This window comes from Dromaius novaehollandiae, chromosome 15, assembly GCF_036370855.1.
Source record: "Dromaius novaehollandiae isolate bDroNov1 chromosome 15, bDroNov1.hap1, whole genome shotgun sequence".
Lineage (NCBI taxonomy): Eukaryota > Metazoa > Chordata > Aves > Casuariiformes > Dromaiidae > Dromaius > Dromaius novaehollandiae.
In genome coordinates, this window is record NC_088112.1 from 20706896 (window position 1) to 20728387 (window position 21492).

The following is a 21492-nucleotide window of genomic DNA, read 5'->3' on the forward strand; positions in this document are numbered from 1 at the left end:
CTGAGGCGCTTCATGGGACCCCCAAGGCCACCCAGGTCCTGGCGTCCTCTCACCCTGGCCGATCATCACAGCCTTGAGACCTTGATTACCCTCCTGGAGATGCTCCTTGATCTCCAGCGTGAGCCCTGTGCTCCACTTATTTCCTATAGAGCTGGTGGTGGCAGATGCCAGAGCACGTAAGACCGGCCACAAAATGACCCTGGCGATGGGGTAGCTTGAGAGCCCGGCGGCGAAGTGCCCTGGTTTGCTCTGCAGACGCTTTCCTTGAGCAATAAGGGGGCTTATGTCTGCTGCTTCATTTTTGTTAGTTCTCCTTAACCTCCGTTGTCAACAAGTCCTTCAAGGAAAAGACAGGAAACAAACCTGTTTCGAAGGTTAGGAACTCTGCAGTTAAAGGAAAACATTGTTCCCTCCTACTTGGAGGCTGTATTAGCTAACAATATTGCTGCAAGGATGTACTTTGAAGCTATCTTTGCAGATCACCATCTATTGTGATTTTTGGGCTTCGTAGTTTGTGGAGGAGGAAAAATGAATTTTTAAATATGGTAAAATCATGAGATGAAAGATAAAAATGTGGAGGGGGGCAATGCAGAAAGCATAGCGGTGTTTTTTTAATGTAATTCTTGGAGCTGTGAAGACTCAACCAATAAGTTGGTGAATATTTATGGAGCCTGGAATTTACGCAAGTTTTAGCACAAATTATTATTCTGTTAAAACGTGCGGCAGAGGTGGGTTATTAATCACTGTGTGATCGAGTCAGGGGGTGTCGCAGCCACTAATTAGGTGACAGGTTGCACTTTGCGGGTACCTGTGTGGGCCTGGCCCGGGCGCAGTGGTGATGGTCATCGGTGATGGTCAGAACAAGGATAGGCAGTGTCTCTAATATATATATTTTTATATATAGATGTATTTTTTTGGAGGTTGCATGCCATGGATATGCCAACAAGTCTTTTGAAACTGGTTAGCATCAGCTGGAAGGTTCAGGCACATCCAGGTGTTGCACTTGTCTGTGTGCCACTTTGTGCTCTTAAGTGAGTTAAATGGCTCTTAAAGCATGGTGCCTCCACCACTAGCACCTGGCCTCGGAGGCTGCTGCTGATGTGACCGTGGGGAGCAGGAGGCTCACGTGGTTCCCAGGACGCTTTGCAAGCTCAGGCGTCTCCGAAGGGACCCGCTTAATCCTTGGGTGAGCACGCACGGCAGTGAAGCCGTGTGCTTTGTCATGTGCTATGATCTAATTGAGGTTTAATGCATTCTGCCTTGTCCCTTGCATGAACCGGCCCTGGGCTCCCCTTGGGCCGTGCAGTGCAACGCGCAGCGTTAGCGGCTTTCCCTGCCTGTCCCGGTTTCCGTCTGCAGAGACGCGCCGGCGTTGGAGCACACGCGATGGGGTTGTGCTGGCGGGGAGGGAGGGAAGCGGCTGTAAACTAGAGCATCGCGCTGCCAGTCCTTCCTTCTCCCTGCCGCTGCTTAATAGCTGCCTGTTTGCTGGTTGTGCCAAACACACCTGCACCGCACAGGATGGCATCTATAATCCCAATATTTCCATATAAAATAAACCATTGGTGCAAGTGTTTGTGCCAAACCCAGCGGGAGGAGGCTCTCGCAAGAGGGAGGTCTTGTACTTTTAGATTTTTGTGCATTCTGCCCACTTTAGTGCTGCCTGGACAGGTGATGGCTTCACGCGTAAGCTTTTGAGAGGCTGGGTCTTGGTTCAGGATTGCTCCTGGCACCACACACCAAGGACAACTTGCTCTTCTCCATTACTCTGTGAGCTTTTTCCTTCCCTCTCCCCCTCTTCGCCAGCTGCTCATTCACTCCATTTCAGTGTGGGACCTCGAGGGATTTTTCTCATTGACGATTTCCGATGTTTTTTTTACTCCGAAATGGGCACTGTGCATGTTCTTCCACCTGACTAACCTGGAGCTGGCCATTTAGCTCCTGCGGGGCTGTCAATAAATTACCCGGCGGTGACCCTGCTCTGCAAATGCAGCTCCCCTCGGTGCTGGTGAGAACTACAGAGGCCCACCAAGGTGGTAGATAGTCCTGGTTTGTACTTTAACTAGCAACAAATATTTCTGTTGAAGTCTTTTTTTTTTTAAAGTCATTTTGTATTATTTAGTGTGAAAAATCTTTAAATAAAATGCAAACTTTCTTTTAACACTTGCACTATGCATTGGAGAGCTGCAGCTTGTCGCAGCCGGGAGGTGGTTTGAGTCTTGCCCTGCTGGGTGTTAATGTGAGTGGGAGCGATTGAACACATGCACATCAACAGGAGACGAGGCAGCATAAAAACTGCGTTCTCTCCCCCTGCCTTTTTCTTTCCCATAGGGAAAATAAGCCTCATTAGTACAGAAAGCTTTGGCAAGCCGGTATTTGCAGTCCGAGCCCAGAAAGCAGCTGCCATCCCCAGCGTGATGTTCAGTGGAGGACTTCACTTTCCACCGCTGCCAGTAATCCTATTTACCATGAACACAAAATAGCAGCTGGATTTCTTGCCTTTGGGGCCTCTTCTCCCATTAGTAATGGGTTGAAGTGATTTTCCTCCGAAGCTGGCCAGGGAGCCTGCGGTGCCGGAGCCGCGAGGCAGAGCCAGCTTGGCCAGGGCGTTGCAGCCCGGCCGGCAAACCGGAGCGCTCGGAGTGGTATCAGCGCTGATAAATTCATCATTCGAGCCTTATATCTGTGCGGAAAAGACCCACGTCCTTAGCATGAGATTTTCAGTGTTCACCTAACTCTGCTCCTCTTTCAGTTAATGCCAACATCTAGCCCTTCTGAAAATCTTCCTTTTTATGTTTGTTTTAGCTTCTCAGACTTTCTTCTCTCATGGAAAACCTGCCAAGACTGTGTCTTTCTACTGGCATAGCTGAAGGTAGCACCTAGTGATGGTTATAACTTCACATAAATCAGTAAAAGGTTTTGTGTCTGTGCACCTGTTCTCGCTATATTTGACGATATAGCGAATCTAATTTTTTTCCTTCCTGTTCAATATTCTGGACTGACTGAAAAATTTTGCCTCCCTTCTATTTCTCTTGCTCTGATTCCTCATTGCATTTTTCCCCCAAAGCTGTCTTAGAGCTGAGTTTTGCTAATCCTGAGAAGCGAGCTGCGGTGGCCGCGACTGCGAAGACAGGCTGGGTAGTTTCTTCCACTGCGCCTCAGTTTTACAATGAACAGATTTACTCAGTTTTTCTAAGGCACCAGAGAATTAGTTTTAAATACAAGCTAATGAGAAATCTGATGAATTTCAGCCTCAGATCTGAAACGTAGTGCGTGTCTGTCTTGACTGTTTCCCTGCAAATTTGCGTTCGATCTCATCATTTGTGGATTTAGCAGAGCAGTTGGTCTTGTTGCTAAACCAGTGTTGACCTTACTTGATGTAAGGCTGGCCCGTGCGGTGGTGGGACCTCCCGCGGGCCACACGGGCTTGGTGGGGTCTTGGTGGTGCCGGCGTAGCCATGTCCAGACGTGGCCCGTGAGCCTTGGCCCAGGGTGTCTCATGCACAGCGATTTCTGCAGCCGGGCAAGTACCATATTGCGATGGGTCCCTTAACACATGAAATGTGCCCTGTGCCAAAATACACTTCATTTCGTTCCTTGGAGACCCCCCCCCCATAATGCTTCCCTGGCTTGAGATGCTCTGATCTTGATGACGGATGATTGCTGCTTATTCCTACCTTTTATCCCAGGCTTTTCTTCTTCTGTTATTAAACGTGACCCTCTTGTTTTGATTTTGTGCCTTTGTATTTGAAGGGAAACAGTGTTTTGTTTTGATTTTTGTCAGCCACAGCTTGTTTTTATTCCATGTACAGAGTGTTTTCAAAGGGAAGGCGGTGCGTACCTGCGCTCTTGCTTCATCCCCTGCACAGATGCATGGGACAGTGCCGAGGCCGGTGTCCCCAGGGCAGCACTGCCCGGCGTGGGGACGCTGCGTGGTGCTCGGCTTTGCTGGACCAGGGACACTCGGATTAAGTTCAAGATTTGTTTGAAACAAAGAACACCTACTGCAGCAACCCTTAGGCTGTTACTGACATATATATTTTTAATCTGTTTCCCTCTCATGTGAGTCTCCATCCAAAAGACTGGTGATGTTTCTAGACAACTGCCTGGGATGAAGAAGGAAGGGGCAGCCAAAAAAAAAAGGGGGCGGGGAGGAAAGGAAAGAAAAGCAGCCCTAGCGTTGGTGTTTGTGGTAACGTTCAGGCTTTGCGTTGTTACCCTGTGAGTGAGCTTTAACGTTAGGTGAAGTTTCAGGGCTTTTCCCTTTGCAAGTCATTCCTCGGTAGCTTTTCCTTTCAATGCATTACCTCTTCGAGGGGCTGTAACGCTTCCGTGGGGTAAATATGTGTTGGATTGCTTCCTTCAGCAGGGAGCAGAGCAGGGCGAGTAAAAGGCTGGTGATTTAGTGGATATTACCTTAGTTCTACTGCTCTTTGGATAAGGAGAGGTAACTGTTGGAGGGGAAATGTGGGTGAAAACAGATGTAATAATTTAGGTGCTTAAGGTGTGGATGTGCCTGTGTTTGACCCCTTAGTGCAGTGTGTTTTTAGAGCAGTTAGTATCTATTGGGACAGAGAGGAGCTCAGGACAGACGAGTGAGGGATGAGTGCGGAGGGAGCCGTGCAGTAGGACTTGGCAGAAACTTTTCCAGAAACTTGGAAATTATCCCCTGGAGTTTACAGAGAAATTACAGCTCTTTTCCTAGCTAGAGGAACGTTCCCCACCTCTGCGCTGGTCCTGACGCGTCCCCGTGTCCCAGCCGAAGGAGGAGCGCAGGTGGTGGAAATACCTACCTCGGCAATAGGAGGAGATCCTAAACGCTGATACTCAGGGGCAGGGTTATTAGTGCTCTGTGAGCATCGGACTATTGTAAGAAAAAGAAATCTTCCATTGCAGAGTCAGTAGTTTTCTGTATTGATGAGGAAGTGTAACATGTAGGATGAGGGGCTGAGCAGCAGTCGTGCCCCAGGGAGGAAGCCTTGGCCACCCTACGGTCAGCTAAAGGCGGGTATTCATTTGACAACAAATGGAGAACGTAACCGATGGAGGACTGCAAAATCCCTATGAGGAGCCATAGGGACCTGGATGGTATTGCTGGGAAACTGGTGCTCCTCCATGTTTTTTAGCCTTGGAAAAACCCTTCGTTAGGGCCGGCAGAGACCTGGGGGAGAGCAGTGCCGGTGGCTGTTGACTTGTGCTGCTCGGTGGTGGTGGCCCCGTCCGGTGCAAGGAGCATTCGCTGGTCCCTAGAGCTGGTGGGGCCAAGTCACGGCCAAGAGCCCCTGCAGCCTCTTCTCTTCGAGGACAGCGAGCTGCTACAGCAGCATCCATATTTGGGGAATTTTAGGGGTATGTCAGATGTTTTTTTCACCAACCTCCCAAATTGAAGCTGGTCACTCTGCCTGGAAACGTGTCCGTCGGAAGACAGTATTCCCTTTATGCGTGCTCGCTTTAGCAGCTACCTGAAGACATCCTCACCCCCTCGTCAACACAATTTGCGCAACCTTTTAGTTGCTAAGCACATAATCTCGTTGGGTAGTAATGTATTCATTTATGATTTGCTTGCTGTCTCGGGGAAACGTGTGTATTTGCCTGTTGTAACTGTCTTGCTGGCAGATGTTTTTGTTTTAATTTGCTATCATTTTAAATCAAACAGTACTTTGTTCATAATATATAACTTTTATAAACCTAATCGCAGAAGCACTGCAGAATGTATTTAAAATTGATAATATCTTTAAGACATGTCCTGTTCTTATTAGCTTTAAAGGAAGCCCTGTTTTTTCCACTTTCTCTCTCTTTCTGGGAACTCGCTAATTTTGAAAGCTTCCCTTTGGGCTCGAAAAGCCGGGAGGCTTTTTCAAGTGATGAAGTATTTGGTGTGAATTGCAGTGGTTATTGGTGCTGGGAAGCAACGGCTCTGTCTGCCCTCCCTCTGCCTTGCCATTGCTTGAGAGTGAGCAAGGGTGGCTCTTTGCTCTTTGAAGTGCAACTTTTTTGTTCATTTTGGAGCTGCTGAAAGCCCTGTTTTAGCTATGCATGAGCCAAATTCTCTGGTCCCGGTGGAGGCAGGTTTGAGTTTGCGTTGGTCCCTTTGATTAGATGCATTGAGTAGTGTTATGGTGGGGAATGGTTGGATCTTTTCCTGGAGTGGTCCTTCACTTAAAAAAAATTAAAACCATGCAGATTTTTTTCCAAATCACTTCTCTGAAAACGTTGTAGCAGCTTCAGGAAAACTTGAGCTGGGAAATGGCTGGGTTTCTAGGGGCTTGTGATGGCCGTTCCTCATTGCTGGCTGTCCTGGCTCCCTCCCTCGCGCCAGCACGGCTTGTAGACTGGCAGTGAGAAAATGTCCTTCCTCCTCATCCTCGTCTTTCACTGCCTTCCTCTTCTGCGGGTCCCACTGAAGCCGTTTGGGCAGAAAAGGATTTCCTGAGTACCGTGGTCATCGTGGACGTGGTTGGCAGAAACGTGTTTCCTCTCTGTAACTCGAAGGAAATCCCTCGGCAGGGCTTCCCGGGGGACCAGATTTTCCCCAGTTTTTCCGTAGCTCGTTTTCCTTCGGGAAGCTGAGCCGGCTGCAGCGGGGAAGCCCGCGCTGGGCTGCTGGAGGTCGGGGGCTCCCGCGCAGCCTCTCCTCCCCGGTCCCCTTCCTCCTCCTCGCCCCGGCCGCTGCCCTGCAGCCTCCCGCCGCTCTTCCTCTCCGCTTGCACGCTGCGGTTTTCTCCTCGGCTGAGATTAAATGATTCATTAAGATCGAACATCAGGCGAACGCGCAGGCGAGCAGACAACTCGCGTTGAGTCGCTGAGTGGGTCCCTCCCGCAGCTCTTCCCCTTTCCGAAGAACGGCTCCAACCTGATTTATAAAAACGTCCTTTCTGCTGTGTCCCAGCGCCGGTGTAATACGTCCTCGTTCGGTAGTTACAGGACTGTAATTCTCCCCGTAATGGAGCGGTTTGGCTCCTGCCTCGCACTGCTGTCGTGCAGCAAAGCTCTTTGGCGTATAATGTACGAGGCTTTCGGGCATCTAGGCAGGAAAACATAAATGAAACGTCTCGGAAAAAAATGCGGAAAGGCGCCGTGCAGCCTCGACAGTTTTCGGCAGGAAGTTTGTGCTGATTTAGCGGTGATGGAGGAGCGGTGCCCGTCCTGCTGCCGGCGCTGCCCCTTCCATCGAGCAGAGGAGCCGCGGGTCGGGCGTGCGTTGCGCTTTACTGGGAGGTGAAACCCACCAAACTACCAAACGCCTGCGCTAACACAAACCCCATTACAGCTAAATGGCTTTAATACTTCTTTCTTTTCTCTCCATTTGTTTTCAGCAAATAGCAACTTTTGCAGAAAAGCATTAAAGCCCAGAAATAGACTCTCTCAGAATTGCTTATGAACCCAGTCCCTGATTTTAACACGGTTACCTGCAGTGAGGTGTGCGTAGCCCCGAAGGACAGGTTCTGCAGCGGAGATGTCCCAAGCTGCGCGGACCTGCAAGTCGTCCATACGTGCAACTCGTGATAGACTGGCTCTAGAAAACTGACCTCGTTGGGGAGGGAAGGGGCAGGAAAAGAGGCTGTAGAGGTATTGTCTTAACACACTAAACTCATTTGTCTCCCAGACTGTGTATATAATTTAACTTAATTATAAGCCTGCCAAACTTGCACAGCAGAAGATCGCATGCAGCTTTGGTTGGGCTCGACCCCTGTGAGCGGGCTCATTAGGAAGGATTGGGTAGGGAGAGGAAGGGTTGCTCTCAGGGTGCTATGGGATGGGGCTTGTTTTCGCCCTGACACCTTGATCTTTGTAAATGTTTAGACTTTTTTTTTTTCAGTTTGGATGTTAAATCCTCTACCCCAGGGCAGAGAGGAGGCTGCTCCCCAGGTCCGCCTGGCTGGAGGTGGACTTGGGGGCTGCTCCTTGCTTCCTTCGGAGGGTAAGAGATTTCCTTTGGTAACGAGGAGTGACTGTTTTGAGTTGTATTTCTTTTGCTATAGGTGTGATGGATATAGGGGGTCAGAGAGGGGAGTCCTCAAGGGATTTGCATTTTGAATGTCCCCCGTTTGCTCAGTTAAGTGCTTCTGATGTAGACGGGCAGAGTTGAGTCCATTCCTCCAAGCTACCGTGTGCTTGCAAGTAATGCTAGTACCTAGGTATGATGTGACAGCTCCTGGAAACCTTGGCATTTAATTATTTTATTTTTTATTATACTCAGTGCCAGTCTCTCTCCTTTTCTAGCAGTGAGGGAGATGGGTGAAAGTCTGAGTTGCTTCTGCCTGTTTTACGTTTTTGGGCTGTGTTTCAACAGAGCTTGAAAAAGGTCTTTCAAGCATGAGAGCTGCTTTGCGAGGCTGAGCTGTGCAACGTGCACCTCGAAGGAGACGTGGACAGCAGTGCTGACCCAGGCATTGCCACGCGGACGCTGCCCGGGGTCTCCGTGATCGATCAGAACGAAACCTCGTACGGAGGCAGGACTCGGTGCGAGTCGGATGATTTTTACTAAGAGTAGAAGAAGAATGTAATAAGGAAACTGAGTGGGTATTAACTATAAAGGCTTTTTTCTGTTCCTCTTCCAACTGAGAATAAATTGTCAGAAAAATGCTCATTTTTGAGACAAATGTGATGATGAGCTTTTTTCCCCCTCATAGTGGGCCTTATAAATGGCTGCACTGAGTGAGAAAATAAATAGCCAGGAAAGTGAAAACCCTTTCCATCCAGTATGCAGTAACATTTGCTTTGTGCCTATGCAAGAGGTAAACATGCATGTAATAACCAAGGAAAGTAATTTTAAATGGCCTCAATGCAATATAGTGAGTCAACAGACTAGAAAATGGAGAGATTTCCGTGCGACTGTAGAGCACCCCTAAGATGGAAACTGAGCATCTTTTGTTCTTGAACCATTGCTGATAGTGCAGTTAGAGCTGCAGGCGTTCTTACGTAGGCATGGGAAACGGTGGGCATGCACGGGTCTCCCTTTCACTGCAGCACGGCCCAATATACTGAGTTTTTTTGGTCCTTCTCTGAGTGGAGATGGGCTGAGCCAGACGTTTCAAGCAAGGATTTGGTTCTCAGCTCAGACAGCTTGAAAATTCAGCGCTATTTAGATCGCTGGTCCCGGCAGGAGCTGATGGAGCAAGAAGGGTCATTTATGTCCAAACTTCCTGACAGTTAAAAGAGGGTCAGATTTTCAAAGTTTTGGCATCAGATGTTGGAAGAAGTGGAAGTGAGAGCCTGTCGCTTTGTCCCAAGGAGGGCTGCAGGGTCACAGCGCAGGGGGCTCGGGAGGCCGATCGTGCCTTGGAGGAAACTGGGAGCAGGGGAAAGGAAGCGTGCATGGACGGTGTGCAGTGAGACCAGCTTTGCTGTCAGGTTTAAAGCTTAATAACACAGCTGGAGAGATCTCGCCTATTCAGCTTGCTTCTGGCCACTCTGCTGGTGATGTAATTGGAGAGATGGCCCGGAGAATGGGCAAGTCGTCTGTAGTTATCTCGTTATCGAGTTCTGACTGCTTCGTAGCCTCTGCTGCAAGGATTTCATTCAAGGAATGGCAGAAAGAGGCATGACGCTGGATTATTGATTTCTCCTGTCTTTTATAGTAGCCCATAGAGCGTGCTGTGCTGGTCGGAGGATAAAAGACAACTGGAGACGGGGAGAAAAGGAAGGCTGGTGCTGAGAGGAGGGGTGAGGGAACGGGCAGGTCGGAGGCTGGTGAAGAAGATGAAAGGCAGCAAGCGCGATGCTGAGCGGTGGCCTATGGGAATTCCATTTCCTTCCTTCAGCAGAGTGTATTCCTTTGGTGTCAAGTTTTACCAATGAAAGCCGAACCATTACCGTGCTGCATCCCGCAGTGTCCATCCATCAGAACCGGGTGCTGTATCTGCAGCCGCTGCACGGTGGTCATGCTGTGAAGTTGTCTCCGGTGGGAAGCACCTGTCCTAGATAACTTTAGATGAACAGTTAAGAGAGCACAGTTCTGTGAATCATTTTCTTTAGTAGCTCTTCCAAGGGAAGAACAATCAAGCAAATTGTGCCTGATGCAGTTTCATGGCAAGCATCTAAACATACATGCTCTCATGCGTTGGTGGGTATTTTTTCCTTAGTAATCTGCGTATATGCTTTACATCGCTTTGATCTTTTGATTTCTTTGTGTTTCTTGCCTCTTTTTTTATTAGCGCTGTCATAAATGATAATGCCATCCCAAAATAATATTTAATGAAGCTTTTGATCTTATCATGGTTAAAAGGATTGGAAATGGGGCAAAAATTATTTTAATTGATCACAGTTACTTACATGAAATTTTCAATTGCGTTTTCATGGTGTCACCTGTTATGGGCTTCATTTTCCTGACAGAGAAGGTATTCAGACGCAAAAATCGATATAGGAAATTTTTCTGATTTTGAGCCTCCTTGTTCTGTTTGTGGGATAACTACACGTTGCCACTGAACTTTGGTTGAGCATTTCTTTTTTATTTAATACTGAACTGTGCAGACATATTAAGCAGTTTGCTTAGTGTTGGTGTTATCCTTGTAACTATTTGTCACAACGCTCCTTTTCCGAGTAGATTCACCTTTTGTTTAGCTGTTTTTGTTTTGCTTTTTAAACTGGGCAATTTTTTTGTCGTGTGGGATCGTGTATGTGATAGGAGGTGCAGCTTGCCTGCGGGAGCACGACCGCTGCGGCTGGCTTTCCTGCAGCGCCCTCACACCAAGCAAATTGAAGTGCATGCTATTAAATATGCATATTGTATACATAAAGATAAATGTATATTATATCTCTTTCTATGAGATTTCTGCAAAATGCCCCAGGACAAGCCCCGTTTCCTTCAGCAGCAATGATAAATTTAAGGACAGGACCAGCAATGCGAGTGAAAGAGGGGCTGCTAGTGCCCTCCGAGTTCAATGATACTTGCCTTGCTTGGATTAAAACAATGTTGTTATGGTAGGAAAACTATGTTAGAATGATAATTTTTATCTTATCTTTTTAATTTTCCTCTCTCTGACCTTTGTAAAGGGAATCACTTACACACTGCCCGGTGTGCAAGGGATTGCGTTGGCAAGAGTGGGAAGATCTGTGACCTGACGTGGCCGTGGGAGCATGTCTGGTCCTGCTCCGAGGTGGCTCTGGCAGGCGGTGGTCCAGGACTGTGCTCCCGGGTCACTGCTCGCCCGACTGCTGCCTAGGACACCGCTGTCGCTGCCTGGCTCCTTACATGCATGCAGAGCTCATTGGGGTTGTGCAATTGGGTCATTTATAGGTTTTAAACTAATTTTCCATGTCGTCAGTAAAACAGTGCATCTCCGCTCTCATGCAGAGCATCCAATTGAGCGCAGCGGTGATGGTCACTGCTGCCGAAACCTTGGCCGGCCCCTCTGGCTACCCCAACCCCTGGAAGAAACCAGCGCCAACGGTTTGCATCCTTAGCAAAACGTGCTTGAAGCGGCTCTTGCGGTCTGTATTTTTCTCCGGGATAGGTCACCGGTTTTGCTTTATATAAGTAAATAAACTGACGCCAAAGGCTTGTAACTGAGATAATGAACGTGTGCTGTTGCAACGCCCTTAATGCCAGCTGATTTACTGGGCCTTTTCTGCCTCTCCACTTCCATAATAAGCATGCAATGAAAAAAGGCTGAGAAACTCGTGCAGAAGATTATGACGAAATTCTTGCTTTATGTTCCCTTTCTTTTTTTTTATTGCTGCAGTAACAGTGTGTGGAGGCATTCGCTAGCTGAGCAGGAGCCAGGTGCAGCATTCATGCGTCTGAACTTGTTACTTCAAGCCATGAGTTACTCCAGAAATGTATATTAAATATGTGCTAGTAAGGGAAGGTTTAAGGCCCTGTGCTGCAGCATCTTATCATCAGCAGAAGTGAAGTTGTGGCAAGTCAAGTGTATTGGGAAGTGTCTAGTAAGTCTTACATATGCATCTATGAGCGTGTGAATGGATGTATATAAGCATGTACCCAAGCACATACATGTAGGTGCAAATATATCTGCATATCCCAGCAATATGTGTTTTTTAGCAGTGAATAGTGCTTAGTACGGCTGAGACAGTTTAGACCATAGAAGATTATTTAATGTAGCAAAGGAAAAATGTTGGAAGACTCCTGATGTCAGGATGCTGACGGAGTAACTCATTAGCTGTTAATTTACTGGTTTACTTCATGGGAGGATCTAGGTTTAGAGAACGGATATTTTTCTAATTTAACAGAGGCTTTGCCTTTTTTCCCCCCCCCTCCTTTTGTTGCTATGAAGTCGCAGGATGCTTTAAGAGAAACCTGCAGATGTTTGTAAGGTGCGGTGCGGCCTTTGAAGGACTGGCAGCAGAAACTTCCACTTTTAAATATGGGTCCCCAAAGCCATTTCTTTTGCTGCCTGTGCTGGGGCTGTGTCGCTTTTTGGCTGGATTTCTGCATTTCTCAGGGGACGGCCAGCAACCAATTTGCAAAGCAAAGTGTTTGCCCGGGCGTACGCGAGTGGGCTTCCTCCTCCCGTCATGCTGACTTTAATATAATACAGCAAGTCAGTCTGTAGCCGTGTTGAGCAAACTTAATTAGTGTTGAAAAGTGGCTTGTTTTGCAAGGTGATCAATTTTTAACCTCCGTAAATGACTTTCTTTGCAACTAATAAATTAAATAAATTCTATCTTTTTCGTGCAGTACAGTGGGGCTCATAAATACTGCAGGCGGTTAGTGGCTAGTTTCACTTGATTACCTTTCCCATTTCTGGTTTTAATAATCCTTGTAGGAGCAGGGAATTCAGTCGCTTTTAATAACACAGTGACTTCTCCATTGCAACCGGGATGGACGTAGAACGGCCGGGGGGCTTTCTTTCCTATGAGTCCTCAGTTACCCGTCTTTGCATCAAGAGACATAAAATTTCCGTAACAAGAGGAATCGTTCTTGTTAAGTAACATTTTGACAGTAATGTTAAGTTTATATTAAGAATCAAAATGGAAAAACATACTCACAGGCCTATGGAGAATTGATTGCCAGCACCTTGCATCGTGAGGAGGGTGGAGGGAAGGGTGCCCAGGAGAAGCCTCCAGAGCATCTCCGAGGGCATCAGGTTGGGTTGAGCCAGCCGAGCCCCTGCAAGGGTGTAGGTCCTGCTCTGGGGGGTGGCAGTGGTCCGCAGGACTTGCTCAAACAGCCCCCCGGCGCGCTGGGCTGGTGGGTGGCCCGCTGTGATTGCAGATGACCTTGGCAGCGAGGTCCAGCGGAGGCTGCAGCATCTGCATTCCTGAGGATGTTTTGCAGGAACCCTGGAACAACAGGAAAAGTGCATAAAAATATTCAGATGCTCCTTCCAGGGACTGTATGTTTGATGCTGCTCAGAGATACTTTGACCTTCTAGTTTATTATGAGTCAGGAAAAAGTCAATATTTCTCAAGTTGGCGAGGTTGGAGGAATTTTAATGAGTTATTGAGCCAAATAGTTAATCCTCCAATAACAGATTTTTTCCCGTCCTTTCAGATTTACAGTGATAAAAACAAAGGCTTAAGTGGGACCAAGAAAAATGGGGATTTGTTACAATTAGAAATTTTTGCTTGTTTTTTGTGCTTTAACCCCTTGGTCACTAGGAGATGAAATGCAGCTTCTGTGCTGGTGCACTTCAGATCGGTAGGAGATGTTGGGCAAGCAGAGGCTCTGTCTACATTAGCCAGGAGTTTAGCATGATAAAAAGTGGTTGATAGACTGAAGTAGCTAGTGCTGATGCTGCTCACTTCTCCATTATACGTGATTAGCAGAGGGTTTCTTTGGATTAGATTTGCTCTGGTCTGCTCGCTGAACAGCTGTGCCGCTTGGAAGATGCCCTGGGCGCAGCTGGAGGACACAGTGGTGACATGGCCACCACGCGGTTTGTCCCATCAGGAGCTGGAGGGCATCTGGAGCTGTGCTCTTGCCCCGCTTTCCTCCAAGGGGATCCAGCTAGTGCACACCGAAACGGTGCCGAGAGCCGAGGCTACGTGTGGGAGATGTGGGCGATTGGGACTAGCTTTGACCCCGCGCGTCTGGTCCAAGGTGACTGGCGAGCACAGTCTGGCCCATGGCTGCGGTCTGCAGTCTAAATGTTTATTCATGCTTTAATTACGCCTCTCGCCGTGTCCCTTTGTAGTTCTTGACTTTGTGTACTCCAATTAATGCAGAACAATCCAATTTCCTGAAACTCTCCTCATTGAGTATAATGCCAATTACTGCTCCAAGCCATGCCTTGTTAGGAAGTATCCTGTCCTGTATAAATTACAGTAATGTTCTGCTCCAAGTCTTTAAGCGAGGAAATTTCAGAAGCAGAAAATATTACAGTGTCAAGGCTGTAAACTTCCTTTGCCTTTTAATAATATCAAACAATAGGTGGTACGGTAACGTGCAGAACATGATACCCGATGAATTTTTAGAAGTACCAAGTTATTTTTCATCATGTGTCACTCCTCAGTGTGTAGGGTAGATGCTGATAGGTGTTTTTAGAGCGAGACACTTCCTCTTGTCTTATTGCAGTGACTTCAGTGCTGCTCCATCTTGGGGGTTGTTTTTTGTTTTTTGGGGGTTTTTTGGTTTTGTTTTGTTTTTTTTTAAATGTGAAGGTCCTCTCCAACCTGTCCCATCCTGCTCCTCGCCGGGGTGTGCCTTCAGCCTCCAAATCCTGTTATCCCGGAGCTTGTGATCGTTGTGCTGCTACGACAAGCGTGTGCTGTGTTGGGCGAAGGTGCTAATGCTGATGTTCTCCGTCCTTGCAGTGCTTTACGGGCAGGATGGCCTGCACGCGTCCTGTGAGAAGAAGTACTGCGGCCGGGGCAGCAAGTGCGTGGTGAGCAGGGAGACGGGGCAGCCGGAGTGCAGGTGCCTGGAGGACTGCAAGCCCAGCTACGTGCCGGTGTGTGGATCTGATGGCAAATTTTATGAAAATCACTGTCAGCTGCATCGAGCCTCGTGTCTGCAGAGGAGGAAGATCTACATTATCCACAGCAAGGACTGCTTCTTCAAAGGTAGGCCATCATGAAAAATAAATACTTCTACAGAACTTCCAGCGTTCATCTTTCCTCGATCCTGATAAATGGCTGAATGGTATGCTTTGTTTCTAAGAGATAAATTTTTAAAGGATGATTTATTCTAGGATTCCATAGAACGTAACACAATGCTTTATGCAGCTATTAAAAATCTGAGTACCGTCACCCAAAATGCAATCAAACTGAGTACTGGTAAATAATTAACATCATTGTGTGCGTTGCGTGCGCTCTGGTTGCGCTACTTGGTGCTTAAAATTTCTAGCGTAATAACTTCTTACGATCTAATTCGTTTGGTAAGGCTTCAAACAAGACTAAGATGTTTTTAAAGAAAAAAGTACACGGTGTTACAAAAAGTTTGTTGCACAAATGAGAAACAGAATCATAATTCTCTCCTGAAACTGAATGCAGAAACTGAGTGTGTATCAGCTGAGCAACTCATTTCACCCTAGGCTTTAGCAAGGGGGTTTACGATAGATGTGATGTGGTGTGATAGGGTGGGATGTGCTGCAAATATTTTGGAAACCATCAGCTCCATGGGGTTGGTGTTCTTCAAAGGGCACCGCACCTGATAACTGCATTTCAACCCACCTAAACACTGACATGACAAAAGGAGAACTACTGAGACAAAGTAAGAGGGGGTGGAAGCGTACCCAGGGAATATAAGAACGACGATGACGAGCAAATGATGAAGGCATGGAAGATGTATTTCTTTAGCAAGTAATTAGCAAATCAGTTCATTGCATAAATGTCTCTGCGCAAAAGTGGAATGCATAAAATAGGGTTTTGGAAGTTCAGTACTCCCCCAGAAAGAGCAGTGCTCTGAATTAGTTTACCTGCTGCTGTTTCAAAATGTTTGTTCTTCCAGGAAAAACTGCAAAATAAGTTGTGTTATCTCTGGGTCAAGTTCATTGCTAAATAGGATGTAGATGCAGTGTGTGCAAAACCCCCCCAGGTATTGCTTTACTAGGCCAAATTCCTTGGCATAGTGCTGACATTTAGCTCACACCTATGGGCTCCTCTGGCCTACAGAGACCAGTCTGGTGCTTGTCTGATGCGTGAAACCTCTCTGTGTGTTTGTGGCTCGGTCGTGCCCATTTCAGGACCTAGTGACGTTGGTAAGAGGGTGCAGTGACCGAATGTGGGGAGGTGACTTTGGACGTGAGCTCCTTGGAGCAGGGGCAGTTTCTTACCCCGTTATCGCAGCTCTCCTCGCGTGGTGAACCCGACTCGTAGGCATGTGGGCACATGGGTGATGCCATTGTGAGATTTTTTTAAAGACGATTCTGGTTACCAGCAGGTCGATGCATATGTGTTTAGCTGTTTTACTGGTAGAGCAGAAAATTCCATTATTGTCGTTGGCCCAAATGCCCGGAGGGATGGAGTTCTGTGTCTTTTCCATTAACATTTTTAATGTCGTGTACCGTCCTGTCACAAATCAGGTGAGGCTGCAGTAGCAGAAGCTGTGTGATATAATGCCAGAGAGTGGGAGAAGTCCCAAATTATTTTAGCTCTAATAAGAGGTCTTATAAAGGCCTCACTAGAGTACGTCTTGAAAACTCATTGTCAAATATGACTCCCTTATACCAACAGAAAGATTTGAGTGGGTTGTTGCAAACATCTCCAGTGACATTTACGTGATCAAATATGAAAATAATTCCATTATCTTCAGCTCACTGGGCACTGGAGCCCCTGAGGAGTTTGGCTGTACACAGAGCTATCCATCACATGCTCTCATTTACTAACAGATGCGAGCACACGGTGTCAGAAGAGCCTATTTAAAAAACAGGGGCCTATTTGAAGAGATACGCGAGTGTCTAGTAAGATAGGATACCCTCTGGAGATGGAACATTACTGTGCTTGTTCTGCTGATGAGGCCCTGAGACGCAGATAGACCAGCCGAAGATTTGCGGAGCTGTCTAGACGCAGCTGTGCTCAGCATTGCAAAGCCTAATAGGTTTGATGGGACGGAGGAATCAGTTGTAGGATTGCCTCGGTGAACATCAGCTGAGCTGCTGTAGCTCGTTGCGTGTGCTTGTGTAAGCCGTTGCTTCGTGAGACAAGGCTTTCTGCAGCAGTGCTGGAAGAGCTCACGTTATTCTCAGCACGTGCTTCGGTGGCCGGAGATGCCAGCGTCGGTGGGTGCATGGCTGCTCTGCTCAGAGGTCCCACCCCGCTTTCACACCTTGACCACACGGACAGTTTGTTCCTGCACACGTAGGCAACAGTGCGCTGTTAGAGTGGTGTTGCTGCCGAATACCACGTGCTCGGTGGTGATGCTTGTGAGCGATCCTGCATCAACGTAGGCTGAATCTAAGCCTAGTCATGTTACTAGGTCTCCAAAAGCCCAGCCTACTGCCCTTCTTGCAGGAGAGAAATGGCTGCTGTTCGTATCTCAGCTAATCCATTGCAATTAGGAGGTAACTAGGTCTGGAATCAACAGACCTTGTATGAAGTTAGAAAAAAGAACAGTAGCCTTGAAAAAGGGTCACCTAAAGGTGTGTTTGCAGGAACAGGTCACACTGAAGAGTTTATTTTGCTTGTTGCTTTTAAAAGGAGCGTCTTTGCAAAGATCTTATTGTCCCAGAGATGCATCTTTTACAATACCAACTGTGTGGATGGATAGCTCATTTTACCGTTAGAAGAGTAATTACACTTTCCCACTAACGAAGCTGTTGTTTATCCTTGCTCAATTAAAGGCCCTGTGTGAGTGCATTGGGCCATGACACGCTCCTGTGCTGCGGGGACCGCAGCCGCTTCACAAATGGCGACGGCAGCCTGGAGCTGTGCAGCGCTGCTCCCCGTGCCCCCCCCCGCCGCTGCTCCTCCTCGCAGGGCCTGCGGGTCGGGCTTGGCCAGCGGTTTGAGCCAGGCTAAGTAGCTGCTGCATCCTACGCACTGGCTGCTCCTGCCGAGCCGGAGCAGTGCTAGTTTTGCGTTGCTGCATCTCTGGGTGAAGCCAGATCAGGGCACGGATCTGGCTGAGAACAGGCTTCAGCCCTGGATAGCTGCGGATGGAGCTGCAGCCTCCCGAGAAGAGGTCCGGGAGGCAAAATGCACGTCTTCATTTCACCCCTGCTGGGACTCGGTCACTCAGTGCTGTAGGTTTTCCCTGGCTCCCAAAAATGGTTCTTTAGCCATTTCTTTCATTCTTGCATATTGCCTACCCTTCTACAATGATGTTTCTGGACCAGCTTTTTATTCGTTCTTTATCACATACACTGCTAAAGAAAATGAGTTCTCATTGCAGTAATCAGTGCCTCTGCAATGGCTGTATTATACCTAATGGTGCAATGTCATGCCTGAATACTTCCCTGAACATACCGTGAAATGATGTCAGAAAGTAGCAGTTTTGTGTCCCAGTTTAGAGTAGCTCTTAAATTCTTGTGCTGGAGCCCTGCTTAAAGCTGCTTCTCAGCAGAACGGGAGCTTTATGGAAGGCAAGAAAGAAACGGGCTCTCTTCTCTTCCTGCATGAGTAAATAAAAAAGTACTACTATTGCTGTCTGCAGAGATGAAACGTAGAAAAACGAATTTACCTTTAAGGGGGAATAATCTCACTGATGGAGTAGGACTTCATAGGAATATTTGGCTTCAGCCCTTGTTTCTGCCATACAGTTCATGAGTAACCTTGTTTGCATCCTTTCATTTCTTTTTACCTCAGTCTCCTATTTCTAAATCAAGAATGATAATGTTTTCTTTTTAACAGAAAGTAATAATAACCTATTAAGCTACAGATTTATATCGGCATTATAAATACAACACTATAAGGTATAAGGCATTGCAAGCTGTCTCTGATAAGAGAAAAATCCTGAAGGTGCAAAGTGCTCTGTTTCTGCTGGATATAAGATTTCCATCTGTCAGTAGGCAAAACCTTCCATTTGTTTTCTATCAAGTAGGTAGTTTAATTATTTGAGTACAATTAGGCTGATGAGTGAGCTTCTTCGTGGGTTTTTGTCCCACTTGACTTCTTCAATTAAGGTTCGAGTCCCTGCGCAGAAGCACCTGAGCGATGCTGCAGACAGCATCTGTGCTGTCTGCTGGTTTAGCCGGTGAGCAATGGGACTAGCCTTGCGCTGGGTGATCTTAAAGCACAGATGGATCAAATGCAGATATAGCATATAGCTCAAATATTCTGACTCCATTTCAGTGGCTGAGCTAGGCCTTTCCATAGGAAACTGTTAAAGCAAGGATCTGTTTCTTTGGTGTTTTGGTATTTTGGGAGTAGGAAAGGATTGTTTAGGGTTTTTTTTTTTAACATATCGTGTGTGAAGTGCTTTGCAAATATTGATGTATAGCAAAAGCTCCTGTGTCACTACAAGCACTGTTTGATTTTTGGTACCACACTGGCATTTCATTCTATATTAGCATTAATATGAGGAAGAGTCAGAAGAGAATCTGGCTCTGGGCAAATGACTGATTCCTCCTTCATGTAGCCTGGGATGAAGCAGCATCCTGAAAGCTGGAAAATCCAGCACATGAAAAACCGCATGCGCCGTTTCGCAGGTGTGTAGGTTTTACCCTGCTGGTGCAGTAAATAACCGGTTGGAATTTGGCATTTGCATCGTTGTAACTTACGTTTTGCTCATTCTCTCTCTTATTTTCCCCAAATGCGTGCTGTGCATGGGCGTCCGCTCCTGGTGTCAGCAGGAGCTGGGTGCTGGGGGGAGCACGGTGATGCCCCAGCAGCTCCGGAGGTCTCCGGTGCCCCGTCCGCCCCTCCTGGCATCCCCAGGAGAGGACGAACACCGTCCCCTTTCCTCAGCTGGCCAAGCAGCTGAGAAACAGCTGGAAAACTGCCCTCAAGCATTTGGAGTCCAAAGGGAGTATTAGAAAGCAGAAGTCCTTGATGGAGCTGTCTCGGGAGGGACGTGTCTCCCTGTTGGCCTGTGTCCCGTGCTCCGGGCTGAGGAAACGCTTTTTGATCTGTATGTCTTCATCAGTAGCGAACAGTCTGTGGTTTCCCAGGAGAAATTGTTCTGTTTAAGACTTCTCTGCTCTTGGGTGGTTTGGGTTTGCCTGGCTGGTTTCTGTGTGTGCTTCCCTTCAAGCTCCTGCAGTCATTTGGTTTCAGTGCTTGGCAGTTTTGGCTGGGTAACAAAATACAGAAGGATGAAATTCTTTTGTCCTCTGCCAAACAGGAAAAGAAAGAAATTCCTCTTCCCCAAAAGAGCTTCCAGTAATGGTGAAAGTCTGACGGATACCTGTGCTCAGGAGGACAATTATTCAGATGTCCAAAATGAGCAGTTGGCCTGGGTGCATTTCTGTCTGAATAAATGCAGGCTTGGGTAACGCAGCCATATCATTTTAGCGCGGTGATTTGGACTATGCTTTGTTTTCCCGTAACAGCAGTTCCTTTCTTTCCACTTCCATTCATTTTTCTTTCTTTTTGACTTTTTACACTCCATCTCTTCACTTTTCTCTCTTAGCCAGCAAAACGGTGCATATGGCCCTCAGTACCGCGTCTCTGTGTTTCTCCCTGTGCCTTTTGCCTTTTTCCAGGAACATGGGAACAGGTCACTTCTCCCACAATGTGCATGCATTAGAGAAATCTTTTTTTCTTAGAGCTAGGCTTTTCCCTGTTCAGGATTTTGGAGTAAATTCTTTTCTTCCTCCCCTCTTTCTCTCTATTCTTCCCCTTGCTTCTTTTCTGCGAGATCAGCAGTCCTGACGTGCTCCTGTGTAAGTCCAGCCTGGTCCTCCAGCACCTGCATCGCTTTCCCACGCTCATTCTTTACTTCCCAGGTTCTGACGTACTCTCTTTATCTAGGTGTATTATGGGTTTTTTGGTTAAGCTCAGCTTTTCTTGCTAGGAGATCTAGTGGCTTTGTGCTGCAGCTGGTCAGATTTAGTCTGTACGCTGGCATGAGTTCAATGCAGCTAAGTTGACCGAATTCTTGAGCTTTCCGTTATGTAAATGCACTGTACCTGTGCTGATTAACGTCTTCATTTTTTTGATTCAGTCCAAGCTGTACTAGATCTCTAATTTTTTTTGCCTAACAGAATATTACGTGGGAAATTGGGGCAGTCTAAAAGCGCTTTTGTGCTCTGGTATTCCAGCCCCGTTCTGTCGTCTTCCAGTCTCTCCCAAAATGTCAGTAATTTTTTCAATAATGTGGTTTGTTACTGGAAGAAATATTTTTCCTTTTTCTTTTTCTTTCCGTGGCAGTAATTTTCCTCCTCACAAGGTCATTTTTTTCCCATAATAGATCGTATTTTTAGGTAGATTTAGGGTGGAATTTGAAGGAAAGCAGTGTGACCCCTCGCCTGTGCACGCTCTGCCGCGCTCGGCTCCAAGCTTGGCGGCATTGAGCTCTTCACCTTTCCTGCTACTTACCTACAGCCGGGCTTTCCGAGTCCGCGCGGTCACCGTGTGTCCAGCGAAAGGGTAAAAAGAAATGGGGGTCTCACGACATTTGTGCATGTACGGTAAAGACGATGGAGCCAGGCTCTGCATGGTGGCACACGGTGGGGGAATGAGAAATGAGGGGAAAAGCTGAAACGAGTG

At 47.3% G+C, this 21492-nt stretch overlaps 1 protein-coding gene across 5 annotated transcripts in view; it reads left to right on the plus strand.

Annotated features, from left to right (window-relative positions):
- The window catches only part of FSTL4 (follistatin like 4), a 433157-nt gene that overhangs the window by 256331 nt on the left and 155334 nt on the right, over positions 1–21492 (plus strand). For all 5 annotated transcript variants that reach the window (XM_064521140.1, XM_026118282.2, XM_064521137.1 and 2 more), the window contains one exon: positions 14719–14967. In XM_064521140.1, the coding sequence (XP_064377210.1) occupies positions 14719–14967 (249 nt within the window). The remainder of the gene's footprint in view (positions 1–14718; positions 14968–21492) is intronic.